The 16,275-nt window shown below is 28.7% G+C and overlaps 1 protein-coding gene across 1 annotated transcript in view; it reads right to left on the reverse strand.

Moving 5' to 3' along the window:
- LOC100167238 (head-specific guanylate cyclase) overlaps positions 1-16,275 on the reverse strand; it is a 343,251-nt gene that overhangs the window by 173,642 nt on the left and 153,334 nt on the right. Inside the window, exon 5 of the mRNA XM_029487547.1 lies at positions 6,302-6,462. Within this exon, the coding sequence (XP_029343407.1) occupies positions 6,302-6,462 (161 nt within the window). The remainder of the gene's footprint in view (positions 1-6,301; positions 6,463-16,275) is intronic.

The raw sequence follows: 16,275 nt of genomic DNA on the forward strand, positions 1-16,275 counted from the left end.
CAAATTATTTCTAAGATAAATCGCATGGTAGTGCCCCCTTAACTAATATTATACAGGTGTAAAATAAAGGTAATGGGAGGATCTACCCCCTATCCCCCCTGTATACGCCCATGGCACATCAGATACAATAACGGTATGGAAATTTGGTATTCATTTTTACGAGAAGAGAACTAGTGAAATCGTTTGCAAATATCGTGAAGGGGGCTCACTGTTGTATCTCTGCGTACGGTCGAGAGATATGGGTCAAAATTTCTGGACGGAATGAAGTGTTGAGAATTTAATAATATATGACAGGGAGTGACGGTTTCGCTAAACCCCCCCCCCTGTTCAACACGATTGTAGGATAGTGAAAATGCATTAGGACCGTGATCTACGTATATAGCTGAGATTATATTACACGAATAACACAATATTACAATATAGTATGATACATATGAATATTATATTATTATTGTAGTTCGTGGTTTTTTATTACCTGCCTAAATTAAAAGATTTCGCATTTTTTAAATTATACGTAAAATATGACGTGATATCATATAACCTTTAGATATAATATTGCATCGTAAAAATTAATTAGTTTTTCTAATACCTACATAATATATTATACTACCACCTATGATGCATGTTACCTACTGCCTACTTATTTTAAAACATTATTTGATACAAAATATTATTCTAATATACATAATAATATAATATCACGATATTTTATTAGTTATATAGATGAGTATGACTTCATTGTAATAACACATTTAAAATTTTCAAACAAGTGGTTTAGATTTTTTACAAATAGGTAGATCTACTGTTGCCGTTTTTTTTAAATGTATCCTCATGATTGCAATTTAGCTGATTCAAGAAGTTTCGAGTTCCAAATTAGTGATTTTAGTTGTTTTTTTTATAAAACAAAGAACGTTCTCTAAAAACCCAAACTTATTTAAAAATATTTAACTCAATTTGAAGTTCTATTTGACTTGTTTTTGACTATAGTCCCGCTAGTTAAGACAAAAACAATAGTTGTTACTAATTAGAGAGTTGTAGGTAATGATCTGTCAGGGGTAAGGTTGTGAATCCAACCGAATTACCTACAATATATTTTGTTTAATGCGTCAAACAAAATGTGAATTTTCTACAAGTATGGTATCTGATTACCTATATCTAATAGTAGATATAAGGTTCTTGTCATGTGTACGTATCTATGACCAGCTACAGATTTAGTGATTAACGAAAATGCGTAAATGATTTGGTAATTTATATGGCTCAACATATTTTACTCTACTACTACCTAGGTATAGTTGTATGAAATATAAATCATCGGTATTGAGGTGGTACGTCCTGCGGGAGAAAACCTCTACCAAGTTAATCACCATACATTACAATATTAACTAAAGACAATTTTTATGAAATATCCAATACCAATCAGCTCTTAATAAGACAATTAATTGTTTTGTTTAAGCATAATAATATTATAGTGGCATTCAATTATTATTAAGTTCTCGGAAAGTTTTTGAGAATATTGTTGAATTCGGTTGTTGTACATTTTCAAGTGCATAAAAATCATGAAAATGTTGTGTCAGCTGTAACGAGTTAGCGTGAAGTGTCACAATAATGAAAAATACGTGATATTTCCGTTGTTAATCAACTAAAAAAAATCACAGTACCTACCTATATTGCCTTATCTTAATATCTTCTATATAATTTTTAAACTATAAACAAAAAATGATTATTACTACAAAATAATTCTAAAGAGACCGGCTTCAATAACGGTTTTCGTAGAAATTACAAGAATACAATATTCTAAGAATAAAAATGTTAACGAAACTTAAAAATATTTTAACACAATATTATTATCATTATGACTAATTTATTATGAGAAAATCGTACATTAGTTTTTTATTATAAATGGACTTATTATTAATTGTCAGACAGCAAATAACAATAATAATTATAATGTGTTACAGTTTTGAAACGAAGAAGTATTTGTTTTTGTATCCTTAGCGATATTTAAAATCAACCATTTAATCACGAATGGAAAAAAATATAAGCACCAATCTTGGAAAATTATTTTCCATTTTTTCTTTCATGTATGATTATAATAACTAATATACCGTAATATCCAGACATTATTTTTATACAAAAGAGTAATATATATATTTTACCTCTTTAATTATTCAATGCCGAAATAAAAGCATAAATGATTGCTGACCAGTCATACGAATTAAAAGTAAAAATTAATTAACTTCAAATGTGTATTTTACACGAACCTATGATATTATAAAATAACACACTTTTTATTAAGTATGTTACTTTTTTAATGTAACTTTTTAGATTAATCAAGTCAAATAAAATGTTATTCATTATACAGAAAATCTATATTACTATACATCATCAACTGTGGAATAAAAATATATTCTAAATGGGAAATAGCACGTTGTTGCGGTGGATGCTTTTATTTTTTATTTTGAAGAATGCGCTTATGTTACACAGCGCCTGATCATTATACGAAACACATAACGCTTTTTATTGCTCCGAAATCCTTTAACCCCAAACGGTTGGTTATTGATCATTTGGAGTCTGCGAAAGTGCTCTCTCTGAAATAATGCATTATGATACGAGTATTTATGACTGATGACTTTTATATTAAACGCACAAGCATTCTGTCCAGATATTATTTTTACAGATGGCTATAAGAGAACGCGCGTAGGCTAAAATATTGTGCCGGGAGAATAATGTTAACGGAAAGATGCCCTAACGACAGAGCTATGCAATTGATAATCTGTCATCGGGGCCATTGCACTTGGTTAGGACCAGTAGTCGTACGGACATATTCGGGTCACGTAAAATATTTTCGCGTTTGGCGGGTGAAATGTATAAATGTATAAATGTCCAGAAAAAATATTACAAGTGTGCGGCAACAAACTGCGAGTTTTCTTATAGCAATATAATATTGCAGTCGGAGATAATTTATTTGGGTGAGTGGTGGAGAGGTATTCTTTGGAGAAATTTGGTACTCCGTCACTTCGTGGAGCCCCCTCTACCGCCCCCCCCTAATCCTAACCTAACCGGGAGGTGCAGCTTTCCCGTTTGTCGAGTAGCTGGATTTAATTAAAGGATATTGTTGAATTTCAGCATCACTAACAACCGTGCTTACTACCCGACATTTCTCCGTCACGGTGAAAAATAATGAGAGAACAGCAGCAGTCACGGTAAATACGTTTATGTATAACTGCAGAGGACTTAGTCGCCGCCGCCACCCTGAAGTCACAGTACAAACAAAATGGAATTTAATCGACTGTGTAAGGAACGTTGGAGGTGTGATGAACGTTAAAATGTAATAAACGAAAAACCCTCATTCGTGCCCTCGCCCTCGCAAACCGCCCAACCCCTAACCCACAACCTAAAGTGGTGGACATTAGATATGTAAGCCACATTAAAAGTCCATTATATACGGAACTACACCAGCCGAAAATAGTCAGCTTATCGAATAACACACGGAAGACCTTGGAAGAAAAATCGCGCGGAACACCTACGATGAGATAACGAATATCTAAGGGGGGAACAGGTGGTCGTTTCACAGATTAACGGATGCATATTATACCAACGTATATTATAATATTATGTATTAAGATATTATTATGAAGCTTATAAATTATAATGAACCAAATTTAATAATCTGATAATTTCGTAACATAATAATATGCAGACATAATGGATAATTTTTATTATTATATGAATACATTTTGACAATAGAAGATAATAATAAATATTTTTTAGTACGCATATCATATGATATATTCAGTACTTGGAAAGAACGCGTTCAAAATAACTTGTTCCAATGATTTTGTTAAAATTTCAGGAATTTTACTGGAATCTCAATAATCTTTTAGAGAAACATGAACGATTTTATTTGTTTTTTTTTTTTTTGAATAATTTATTCTTAAATATAGCGGGGAATTAAAATAATTTTTAGAGCTAACATTTTAATAATTTTTTTTATTTCAGAAATGTAGTCAATATAATATGAGCTATATAATTAAACCTATATACCTACGATAATATTGACAATGTTTACAAAACATGAATTGAGTCATGGTGGTTTTATCTATCTTAACTTATAAAACGTATATTAAAACAAATTAAATATTTTAAAAATAAAACGGCTACCTAATTGACCAATTTATTAATATATTTTCAAAATTATTGAGGAACGAACAATTTTGTTTTTTTAAGCCATTAATGAGAAACGAATTAGTTCCTTTTAACATAATGAACGTGAATGTGAACTAATTTCTTTGTTAAAGGAACCTTCCAAGGACATGCTATATGTTATTTTTATATTCATTAGGTACCTATAACAAAAATAAAATATACTTGAATAAGTGATTTTAATATTAAATATTGTAATATAATTAATGAATTTATCTACTCTTAATGTCAGAAAAAAAATATATGATATAAGACAATATATAAAATTTTAATATATTTATACATATTATAGTGGCGTATACAGGTGGGGTTTTGGGCGGTCAAACAAATATATACATGCCTATATAAAAAGGAAATTGAAAATGTTGCCACAAAAAACTATCTAGATAATTTATCTCAGATAACCATTTTATTTAAACATAGATGGATAAAAACATGCTCACTTTAAATTATTTTTATTTAGATAATGCATACACTATAATACGTGTGCAAATTTCCTAGCTCAACTTTCCGTGGAAAATAGTTGGGACTAGATAAAACTTCGCTAAAATGCTACTCTATAGTGTGTTTGTAAATAAATAAACAAATAGCTTGTCGATTAGATTAATGTTACCAGAGTTAACACGTGACAAAAATATCTATTTTAACTTAATGGCCGTTATAATGTTAAAATTTTGTACCCTGTTTAAAAAGTTTTTTCAATTTTTACGCAGAAAACTTATAAAAAGTGTCTGGAATAAAATACTAGTACCTACCTAGCCTATAGATCACTCCTTGTAATTTGTAAACTAGCCTGTGAAAATTCTGACGAAATTGGTTCATCTGTTTCGAAGATTAGCTCGGACAACCCGACGGATACTATTCAATTTCATTTATTTGTATATAGATTAATATTAAATTATAGTTTCATTCATAAGTCATAGGCAAATGGTATTACAACTTAAACTATAACTTTTACTTCACTACTATGTATATGAAAGGAACTTTTAAATACCACTACAGAATACCAACAACAATATAATCGATAAAAAATTTAACCAATTGCTCTTTTAAGGCATGTGATTTGAAGACAAACAAAAAAACATAACCACATATTTTCATATCCATATAAAAACTAATAATAGTGGTCAACTGAGCTTGTAAAACAAAAAAATTATCATCTGTAATTTTTCAAATATTGTTAAACCAAAATTTCAACTTGTTTTGTTTTCTATAATAATATTAATCATAACCATATAGGTTAACAGTGTATAGAAATGTATTGTATATTTTGTCCAAAAACAGCGTTAAACATTTACTTTTATGTTTTAGTCGATAATGTTTTCAATAATCTAAGAAAATCGTCGATTTATTTTCAAGACGAGAAGTAGTTGAATGTACTTTTTCCTGACGCTTTGATTTGTTTGTCTACCAGCAATCTAAATAAATGTGAACTATAGCTGCTGTCTATTTACGCACCAAACTTTTTGCAACTTCAGTTGAAAATTGTTGTGTATTTTAAAAGTTCTCGATAGGCTTATCTTTTTTTCATGATATTGTTTTTGGTTTCATATGTTTTTTTTCTCTTTAGCATATCAACACGTGGCACAACTCACACGATTTTGAAATATTTTTAATTCCTTATCATGTCTATATTATACAAAATAATTAATGACCTACTATCTTATTTAATGTTAAGTATGTACCTAATGTTTAAATAATAATGTTTTTCTTTTATCCAAAACAGTTTTAATAAATCATTTTGATATCTGCACCTTTTTACACAACAAAACGTGTTACATAGTTATACTATAACGATGATCTCGTATCTGACGGAGATTACAGCAGTTGGTATAGGATTTGAAAGAATAATATTCGATGCTCGAATATGTTAAATGTCAATATAGCTCATAAAAAAAAAGTGAGTACTTATGTATTGAAACGGAGGTATAGATTATATTTTCTTATTAATATAGATGCCCAATATTATTTTTTTTTTAAGTTGAAACGTCGTGCTTGTGCTATATTATTATCCATCGTAACAACGTGACATTAAATAACATATTAAACAACAGTAATATATTATATTATTATCATTATCGGGGTGAGGGTCACTTACCTTATCGTCACCCATTTGCAGGACGTCGTGCACGCCGTCCAACGTGGTCAGAAAGTGGTACAGGTTGCCGCCCAAACTCTTCAGCGCTCGGATTTGCCGGTCGTCGCGGCATTCTTGTATGAGCGTCGCGCCAACGGCTTCGATTACTTTGGCACCGTCACCTGCCAGGCGGGGAAAAAAATTCAAATAAATTATCTACGATGTCATTGGCAGATATTTTTTCTTTATTTTCCTTTCTTCTCGGACGTAAAAATCGAGACGTCGAAAAAATATACATAAAATTATATTTATGCGATAAAGCAGACTGCAGCGCGTATAATAATAATATTAATGATATTAATAATGAGTAGGACTAGGTGCCTTGCATGTTTTCCAATATTCATTCAAAACATAGCTTAGTGACATTCATCACATCGTCACTAGATCACAGCCCAACATTTCTCCGCCTAGCTGTCAACGATGAAAACACCGAAGCAATCTACATATTTTTCCACATCACACATTTAAGAAAAAAATTATAAACAACAGTAAATATTTCACTCTTTTTTTTCTTGACCTGTTTTATCTCTGTGTTCTAACTCTAGGCTAGGTGTTGACGTTTTTAATTTAAATAATACAAAATAATATTCGTATTATTATTATATATAATAATATTATATACCTACGTTTTATATTTATCATGACAATTATAATTATTTGTTTTTTGAAATAAAAAAACTTTTTAATATGATATATTATTATGGTTTTTAGCCAACTTTCTGATGGATAAAAACGATTCAGCATTAACAATTTCTTGAGCTATAATTATAATTTTTAATAAAATTAAAAACATCAACATAATTGTCTTTTGGGGTTGCCTAGAATAAGTATATTTATTTATATTCATACCCATATAAACCTCTCAGACCTCTCGACACTGTAAGTAGAGTCTTCGTATTTTTCGTAACGAACACTTTCTGGAGTGTTACCTTAGGCAAAGTACTTGAAATAAAAATTAAAGTTCATCCTCTATAACTCAACATGAAATCGAATTTTTCATTAAATTTAGCAGTAATATTTATATATATAAATATACTATATACATATTATATTATATTAATATAATAAAAATTCACTGCAATGATAGCACAAATTGTTGGATTAAACATTTCAACATTTGGAATAAAACTTATAATAAAAAATCCGAGGTAAGTGGATGTCGCTCTGCTGTGCAGTAGGTTACATGTGGGTCAATTTATAATGGTTTGTATTACATTTTAATTCAATGATATAATATATTAATATCATTGTATAAGAAAAACGATTCTGAGCGGAGACGCGTTTGTCAGTCTGGATATTTTATATTGTTATTAATTATTATATCATGTACTATATGTTGAAATCAAAGCACTCCTTCTGCTGGAAGTTTTGTATACAGAATAAAAAATAAATAAATACCATTGTAAGACTACTAGCTTCCTAGCTCCGCTAAGAATCTAAAATCTAATTTTTTTGTAAAAAAAAAAAGGTTAATATTATATAGGTATTTTAAAAATTGTAATTAAATGAATGATAAATAAATGTATGCCAAGTTTTAACATTATTTGTGGTCTGTGTAATAAATCTAAATGGACTGTAAACGGGGCACATGGTACACTTTATAATATTCGGTATATTTCTTTACAAATAATAAATGATTATTTTATAATATTTCCATAAGGAGATTCACTTATTCATAGTTGAGTTGTAATTTCAATTATTTCCACCACATTTAAATAGTATATTTTCTCTGTCTCCCCCAACAATTCGTTTTACGTTCTCTGACAATTGTGTATGAATATTTAACGGGTAAACCTCTTTTTTCGACGAATGGGTTCAATTAAAATTCAATTCAAAAGTGTGGTATTTAATAAGATAATATGATCCAATTGTTCAGTGGCACATTCAATTACGTGCCTACACACTGTAAAATGTAAACACCTCTATTGTTGACACAATATATGTATTTCTTATAAAACGTTTATACAAAACAAATTTTAATGGTTTTATATTTCTTTTATAATGCATTTCACCATTGTGGAACAAAAACTGATATCACAAAACAATGATTGTGAATAGGTATAATATCGTATAGTATGTGAACATACCTCAGACAGTGGATGTATTATAACAAATATTTGTTTAAACACTCAATTACAAGTTTAATTAATAATATTATAATACCTCTGTTTTTTATTTATTCTTATTATGTGGAATTCGTTTAATAATAAAAAGTAAACCTCAGTTTGTTAATAGTATTTTATCATGGATACGTCAGAAACAATGTCTGTTAAAATACCATTGTAACTGACAATTTCATATTATAAATTAAAGTTTTCATATGAATATAAAATATGTAAACGAAAAATTAATCTTTAATATGTCAAATTATTATAATATTCCTATTACTTATGCACTTATAAATATTACCTATATAACAACTTTAAAAAAATATTATTTTCTTATACTAAAATAATTTCAAAAACATCACACTTTGCTCATCTAAACCTAGGTACTAAACTTAACGAAATAAATAGTTAAGTATTTACGGTTAATTATTATAATTAAATAGCGCGATTGATTCGAATTATGTGGTAGGTAATTTTATACTTTGCTTAGAAATTTAATACATTGAAATATATTAGTGTGGTGAAATCTTTTAAAATGATATTAAACATATCATATGCAAAATAAATTAAATCAACCTGTTATGACAACTTTAAGTTTTAATCATTTACTGGAAATAATACTAATAGGTACTGTTAATATTAATACAGGTGAGTTATAGTATAGCTACGTTTTGTGTTGGACCAAATAAAATATGTCAAATTTATCGATCTGATTTATGTCTTATTTTCCGCTGATCAGTACCTATCGTCGATTTGAGCCGCAGGTTGAAGGGATCTCTGAATTTATTCTAAATAGATCAAACACAACATTCGTTTCCCGATCAAAGTTTAGGTTCGGTGGCTAAACATTGATATTTCTCTAAACCAATGATATTGCAGGGATCCAATATCGCCGTCAAAACTGGATTAGATACATCGATTAGTTGTTCTAAAACAGTATCGGTATTCGTCACCATATTATCAAAAGCGTTTTCCATCCCAAGTAGGTACTTATAATATTCATAATTGTCTAGTATCTGGCACGTCACTGGCGCGCATAATATTATTATCATCGCATCACAGCATATATTTTTTTTTCATAAATTGTTGTATCGGCAATCCCGGAATGTATAATTTTATTTTATTATATTTCGCGATGGGGAGACCCGCCGCCGTCAACATAACAACGGACCTCGGCGCAGTATGTATACTGGCGCAGTAATATATACAGATGCGGAAGCTAAGAGGTAAATATTTGACTGGCGTGGACGGTTGCACCGCATTGGTCGGGTATAGCAGCTGGGTTGTGTTATATATTGGCCCAATATATTAATTGTATACTTGAATAATTAATATATATAATATAATAACTATAATAATATCAATTTTAGCGAATACATTAAATAATTTGTATTTTGCTATTTTCGTGCAAAAATACTAGATTTACAAGAAATGTTAATTTATACTTTTTTATAGACAGTAATTAACGCTACAATAAATATTCTATACATTTTTACGATAGGGTCAATATTTTTTGAGTTAAATTGGAAAAACCATAAAACTACCCTATTTGATCATTTTTCATCCCTCTTGCGGCACGAGAAGGATGTAAGTCATCATAACCAAATTCACCTCAAATTATTTTCTTATAACACTTAAAAAAAATGGGAGGGTCCTGCATAAAAAATAATAATTTTTTTTTTCTTCTCCCATAAGGAAGGACCACCCTAATATTGGGGTGTATCGTATGTAATAATAATAATAATATAGGTATTTTACCGTCACGCAGCGGGGTGTTGGTGACGAAATTCTGTTTTAAGAACTATTTATTAAAAGTCAGTGGTTGTTGTGTGTGTGTGTATGTGTGTGCGTGTGATGGTGAGTGCGCGCGCGGGTTGGTGACCTCATCAATATATCGGTGGTTTGCGGCTGCCGCGGTGGCAACGGATTATGTCTACCGATCTTGTTTTGGCATTTAGTTTCCGATAAATCAACAAATCTGAAAACTGCGCCTCCCCTCTCCCGCCACACCCCAACCAATGACACAGTGGTTTTATTTATTGCCTCGTCCACGGCTCGAGCATTTAGAGGTCAGATTGTAGTCACCGCGGGCACCTGCTGCGCGTTTCGACACGAGATTTCCTGTTCGTACGTATAACTATATGGTCGCAAACTTAATAACCACATCCGTGAAAACATCCGTTTACGATAATATTTAGATAAAAGTGTATTATAATATTTATTTTTTTCTACTAACAAAACTGATATAATAATATTTAGTCCCATCATATTATTATTATTATTATTATTATCATCACGACGACGTCGGCCGCACACGTGAGAACTGACACGAATCGTGTCAAACCCTGCCACTGCATAAGTGTACATTATTATTATAGTTATACACACCTACTACTTTAGTATTTCTATATTTCGCGGTTTTTCCGTATTGACGTAAAACACGTTACATAAAACTGGATGATTTCTAAACGTTTTTTTTTTGTGAATTTATCCAAAGTCCAATCGTATATTATATTTTTATTTACATCAATTTTTTCATGTTACGGTTGTTATTAATAAGCTAAAATAAATATTATTTAATATATTGTAAAAGTTTATGCATTATCAAAGAACTGGTATATTATTCGGATGATAATTTGTTAAATTGTATCATAAAAATTCAATTAAACGTAAATTGAATATTGTAATTTTCAAGATAAACAATTATTTTTTTTGGTACTATCAGGGGGTGGCAGGCCGATAACAGAAAATCATTCGCCATTTTATTTGAGGTGGTTTTATCAGTTTTAGATCAAGATAAGAAACATATTCCAAACAACATTACAGTTTACAAATCACTAATCAGTTTAATCGCTACTTAAAATTGATAAAAACTACCTCAATTAAAATGGCGGCTGATTTTTTGTTTGGCCCTATCTTACTGTATAATTTGTTATCAGTGTCCATTCTGATTATTCTATTCTGTGGTACTATGTATAATACATTGACACTTATTTTTTAAACACGCTATAGGCACATATAACAATATTAAAAGTACCCATGGTTATAATTTTTAAAGAATGTTTTTATGCATATTTTGCAATGTTTTCGCTGTTTTTTCGTACCCAAGATATTGCTTAGAAATTATTATTTAAGCCTCAATTCAATCTAACTGCTATAGTTTATTACGATAAACGTTATTTCATTTAACATCAAACATTACACACGAATATTATACGATCCAATTGTAATCCATTGTGAACATGCAGATATAGTTAAACTACACAAAGTCTAAAGCTGATAAGTAAACTAAACAACTCCACACTCGGTTAAGCTTTAGTTCATAACACAGTAAATCGTACTCTTGCCCATTAAAATGAGCATTTTCGCTTTATGGTTATAGTTGGAAACGGTGCGTATAAAACGCAATTAAACACATCATAATGACGTATACCGCAAACATAATGGGAAATAATAATAAAGTTTATCGTATTGTCTTAAGATTATTATACTATATATTATGGATATGGATCTTCTAATTGTTTATAATTATTAATAATTATTAACTGTAATAATAATAATAATATGTATGTGCATAATTGAATTTATCACATCATACCACCTAAATAAAACGAGTCAACGTTTTAAATTTTAATAGCTATAAATTATCCAGGCGTTGTTTCACTATAGTTGCAACGGATACATAAGAGTAAATAAAACTCGTTAATGAATTGATCCTCAAATTCGAATTCGTTTTTATACAATTATATGATTTAAAACTGTTTAGTTTATCACCGTCTTAAAAGATGCACGTCATGTAAAAAATCATAGATTTTACCTATCAGAATTATAATATAATATAGTTTATATTGTTACAGTCGAGAAGATAATATGTGTCCTATGGTGAACAAAAATATTTGATTTTGTTTCACGTATGTAAAAATAAAATAAAATTGTACTTAAAGATGGCATAATGAAGATAGATATCATTCATTAGAAACTAAACTTTTTTACCAAAGATATAATGATAAAATTCTTGAATTACTATTTAATATCGTGCTCTGAATTTTTATTTAAATGAATAACTTTCAACTATTTTATATATTTATATGTTTATTTTAAACACTTTTTTTCAAAAAGTGAGAGTAGAATAAACATTAATTATTGGAGTATGTTTTTTATTAAACTTATCAAAATGACAACGGTTTGAAAGTGACCAACTTTCGTTATTTTAATTAGGTATATTATTATCTATTATTAAGCTATTAGTTGAAAAATGAATAAACAATAAAGTGAAATATATATTATTTTAATTCTGCAACTATATGTTAATTATTAATATTATAAAATATTTTTAAAGGCATCTTTTAATTTTATCCAACGTCAAAATAAGTTTTATTGGTTTTAATGAATTTAGTACATAAAAATGATAAACAACTTTTATCTTTATATTGCTATTAAAATCGAATAAAATGTTTACAACCAACTATAAATGTTTCGATAAAGAAAAATACAATTTAATTCTACAATATATACACCACTTGTTTAAAATAGGTCATAAATACAAGTTTTATGAGAATTTTAAAATACTATTTTGTTTATTTAAAGCTGTTCATACTATAAACAGTATTCAATATTATTAAAAAGAAGGCAACGCGATTTTTTATGGCATATACATTGATTTAAAATAAAATATTAGCCATACCCACATGTTAAAAATGTATTTGAAAGCATTGACGTTTCAAAATTGAATATCTTACTATTTGATGAATCACCTTTATAGTTTTAATCGCAGAAGTATAAAACAATAAAACATTTAAATATAAAAATTAAATATATGAAATTAAAACCTATTAATTTATTCTTTAACTATAATAGTAGATAACTAGGTAGGTACCTATATAAAAGGGTAATCTTGCATAGTTTATTTTATATTTATATGTCTTTATTAATTGATCACTATATGATATTCAAATTTATATATATATATAACTAGCTGTATTACTGGGGATATACGGAAATAAATGAATCCGATATGGGCAATCCACCTGCGGTGGATAGAAATATCAAATAAGTAATTTTTTCTATGTGAATCAATTGCTAGCAAAAATAAACAAAAATGCCGTTTTGATTTTAATATTAATGGTTACTTTATTAATTGGCCCCGCTGTAAGCCACCCCAAACATACAGGTTGAATGTATATTATCTAAATACTCCACACAATATGTACTAAAATCACATAGTCGTTATTTTTTAGTATGTAAAGGACAAACAAATAAACAAACATTAATTTTTATAATATAAACATAGACGAATATTATAGAAGTACGAGTAATGTATTTTTGAATTATTGAGGGAGAAAAATACAATAAAAAAAACAAAATACAAAACCACATAAACGTATAATACTATAAATTACTATTTGGAAGCTTTTTATCGTTTGAATAGACTGAACCTGCACATTAAAAGAATCACTCTATATACAATGTAATGTATTATACATTTAACATAATGTAGTATTGTTTATGACATGAGGAAATTACGACGAGCCGTCTAACCAACAGCAAGCGTTTTCGATGGGTTAAGACATAGAGACTGGTGTTTAAAATTATTACTGAGGATATTAAAATGACAATAACGTGACGAAAAATCGTCAACCAATAAAAATAAACCAAAACTATTTAAATCACCGTATTTACTCGTATATATAAATAATTGAATTATCTATACAGACCTAAAGTGATCTATTGTTTTCAAGTTAGTCATTATTATTTTTAAATTATATTGTTTAAAATTTCGATGGCTAGCTAGAATATCATTAACGAATGGCGAAAAATAAGATTGACTTCAAAAATATTTCCATTAATGATAATATTGTCTGTTAATACGGCCAGTTGTACCATTTTTGATTAAAGTTAACCGAAGTTTAATCGGCCAAATTTGGCCGGTTATACAATCTGTTATCAGCTGATTAAGCGTAATCAATGTGTAACCGTAGACGGTAAAACTGGCCCTTAGATACAGTATATACTATGCTTTCATGCCGTGCAATTATTTGTTATATTTTAAACTATTTTATAAGCAATAGGTTAGGTTAGTTTCCGATAGTGAACAATTAAATAGACACCAGTCAATCATTTTCCAATAATCGTACGTATAATTTGTTAAATAATAACTAGTGCCCGAAACTTGATGCCTATTCATCTTTATTTGTAATGCTTACATTTGAGGCTAGCCTTTACAGAAATTTGATTGATGGAATATAGATTTTAATAATACAATTTTTATTTTAAATTTTTAGAGAATTTTTTGCTTTACGGTCATTTTTTAGTATTTTTGATGCATTTTATTAATTTTTCTATTTTTTTTCTTTTAATCAATTTTTTGATTTTTTTTTAATTTTATTAATATTTAATGCCACGGGAAAAACCTCCGAAAAATTACGAAAAACCACTAAAAATGGGATTATAATTTCTAACGCTTTATTTATCACCATAGAAACGAATAAAAAATAATAATATTAAAATATTAATTCACCTTACATGATAAAATAAATAATAACAAATAATAACAAATCCGTGCTCGATTACCAATTTCAAAAATATATAAAGTTAATAATAATACTACAAAAGACCCTGTTGACCGGATAAATGATAATAACACTACAGTTTGGTATACAAAAATCAGAATCGTAAGAAAAATTAAAAACTGAAGAACTGGAAACACATATTTTATGCTAACTGTTACATAACGTATTATATAACATGCAGTTACGTATTATTGTTTTTATATAACGTATTGGATATCGCATATTTTAGTTAAGTATTTAAGCACATGTAATATTTTAATATTATTAAAATAAACTTTAGCGCCACAATTATTACGAAAACCAATAGTTCGGAGCATTAAAAGATTGCGTTCAGATTTAATTCCCTTAAAGCTCGTATAATCCTCGGTAATATATTATAGTTATAGGTGGTTTGACTACGTTTTATATAGATCACCACACGGTGCACGCATATACTAGGTCGTGTACCGCGATAACAATAATAATGTCAATAATATTGTATTGCTATATTATTTTTTTCGTGATGTGCCGAAAAAAACATAATCGCGCTTGTGTGCCGAGGAGTCGACGCTTTTTTATAATGATAACAATATATTACAATAATGATAATAATATATACTATATTACTATAATTACAGTATAAACGTATATTAATTATTATTATCGCATCGCGCACGTCTTGTGGGAATCGGTTAAGAGGACGCTATTATAATATGCCTATTTTGTTGTCTCCGTATTACACACGTACGACATTACAACTTTCAATAGTGTGCTATTGATAATATTAGAGTGAATTTTCGACATATCGTCAAGCTTTTAGGTACTTACCTAAGAACATTATAGCTGCGCTAAAGCGTCGAATTTTTCGATGTTTTAATTTTCAAGCGAGATATGAGTACTTATAGATTCTGAGTGGAGTGAGGGATCTAGTGGTTTTACAATGGTGTTTATTTATTATTTTTTTTTTTTTTATAACCTGTATACAAAATTCCTCTTTAAAGTACCATCTTGATCCAATTTGCTAAAATATAAGGTACTATATGTTGATATTGAAGCACTCCTTCTGGTAGACATTTTGTATACAGGATATAAAAAATAAAAATAAAAATAAACACCATTGTAAAATCACTAGCTTCCTCGCTCCGCTCAGAATCTAATAATAATATTATAAAAGCAGGTAAGTGGATGTTGCTCTGCTGTACAGTAGGTTACAATTGGGTCGTTGTAGAATAGATTGTATTAAACTTGAGTTCAATGATATAATATATTATCCTTGTTT

This window comes from Acyrthosiphon pisum, chromosome A1, assembly GCF_005508785.2.
Source record: "Acyrthosiphon pisum isolate AL4f chromosome A1, pea_aphid_22Mar2018_4r6ur, whole genome shotgun sequence".
Lineage (NCBI taxonomy): Eukaryota > Metazoa > Arthropoda > Insecta > Hemiptera > Aphididae > Acyrthosiphon > Acyrthosiphon pisum.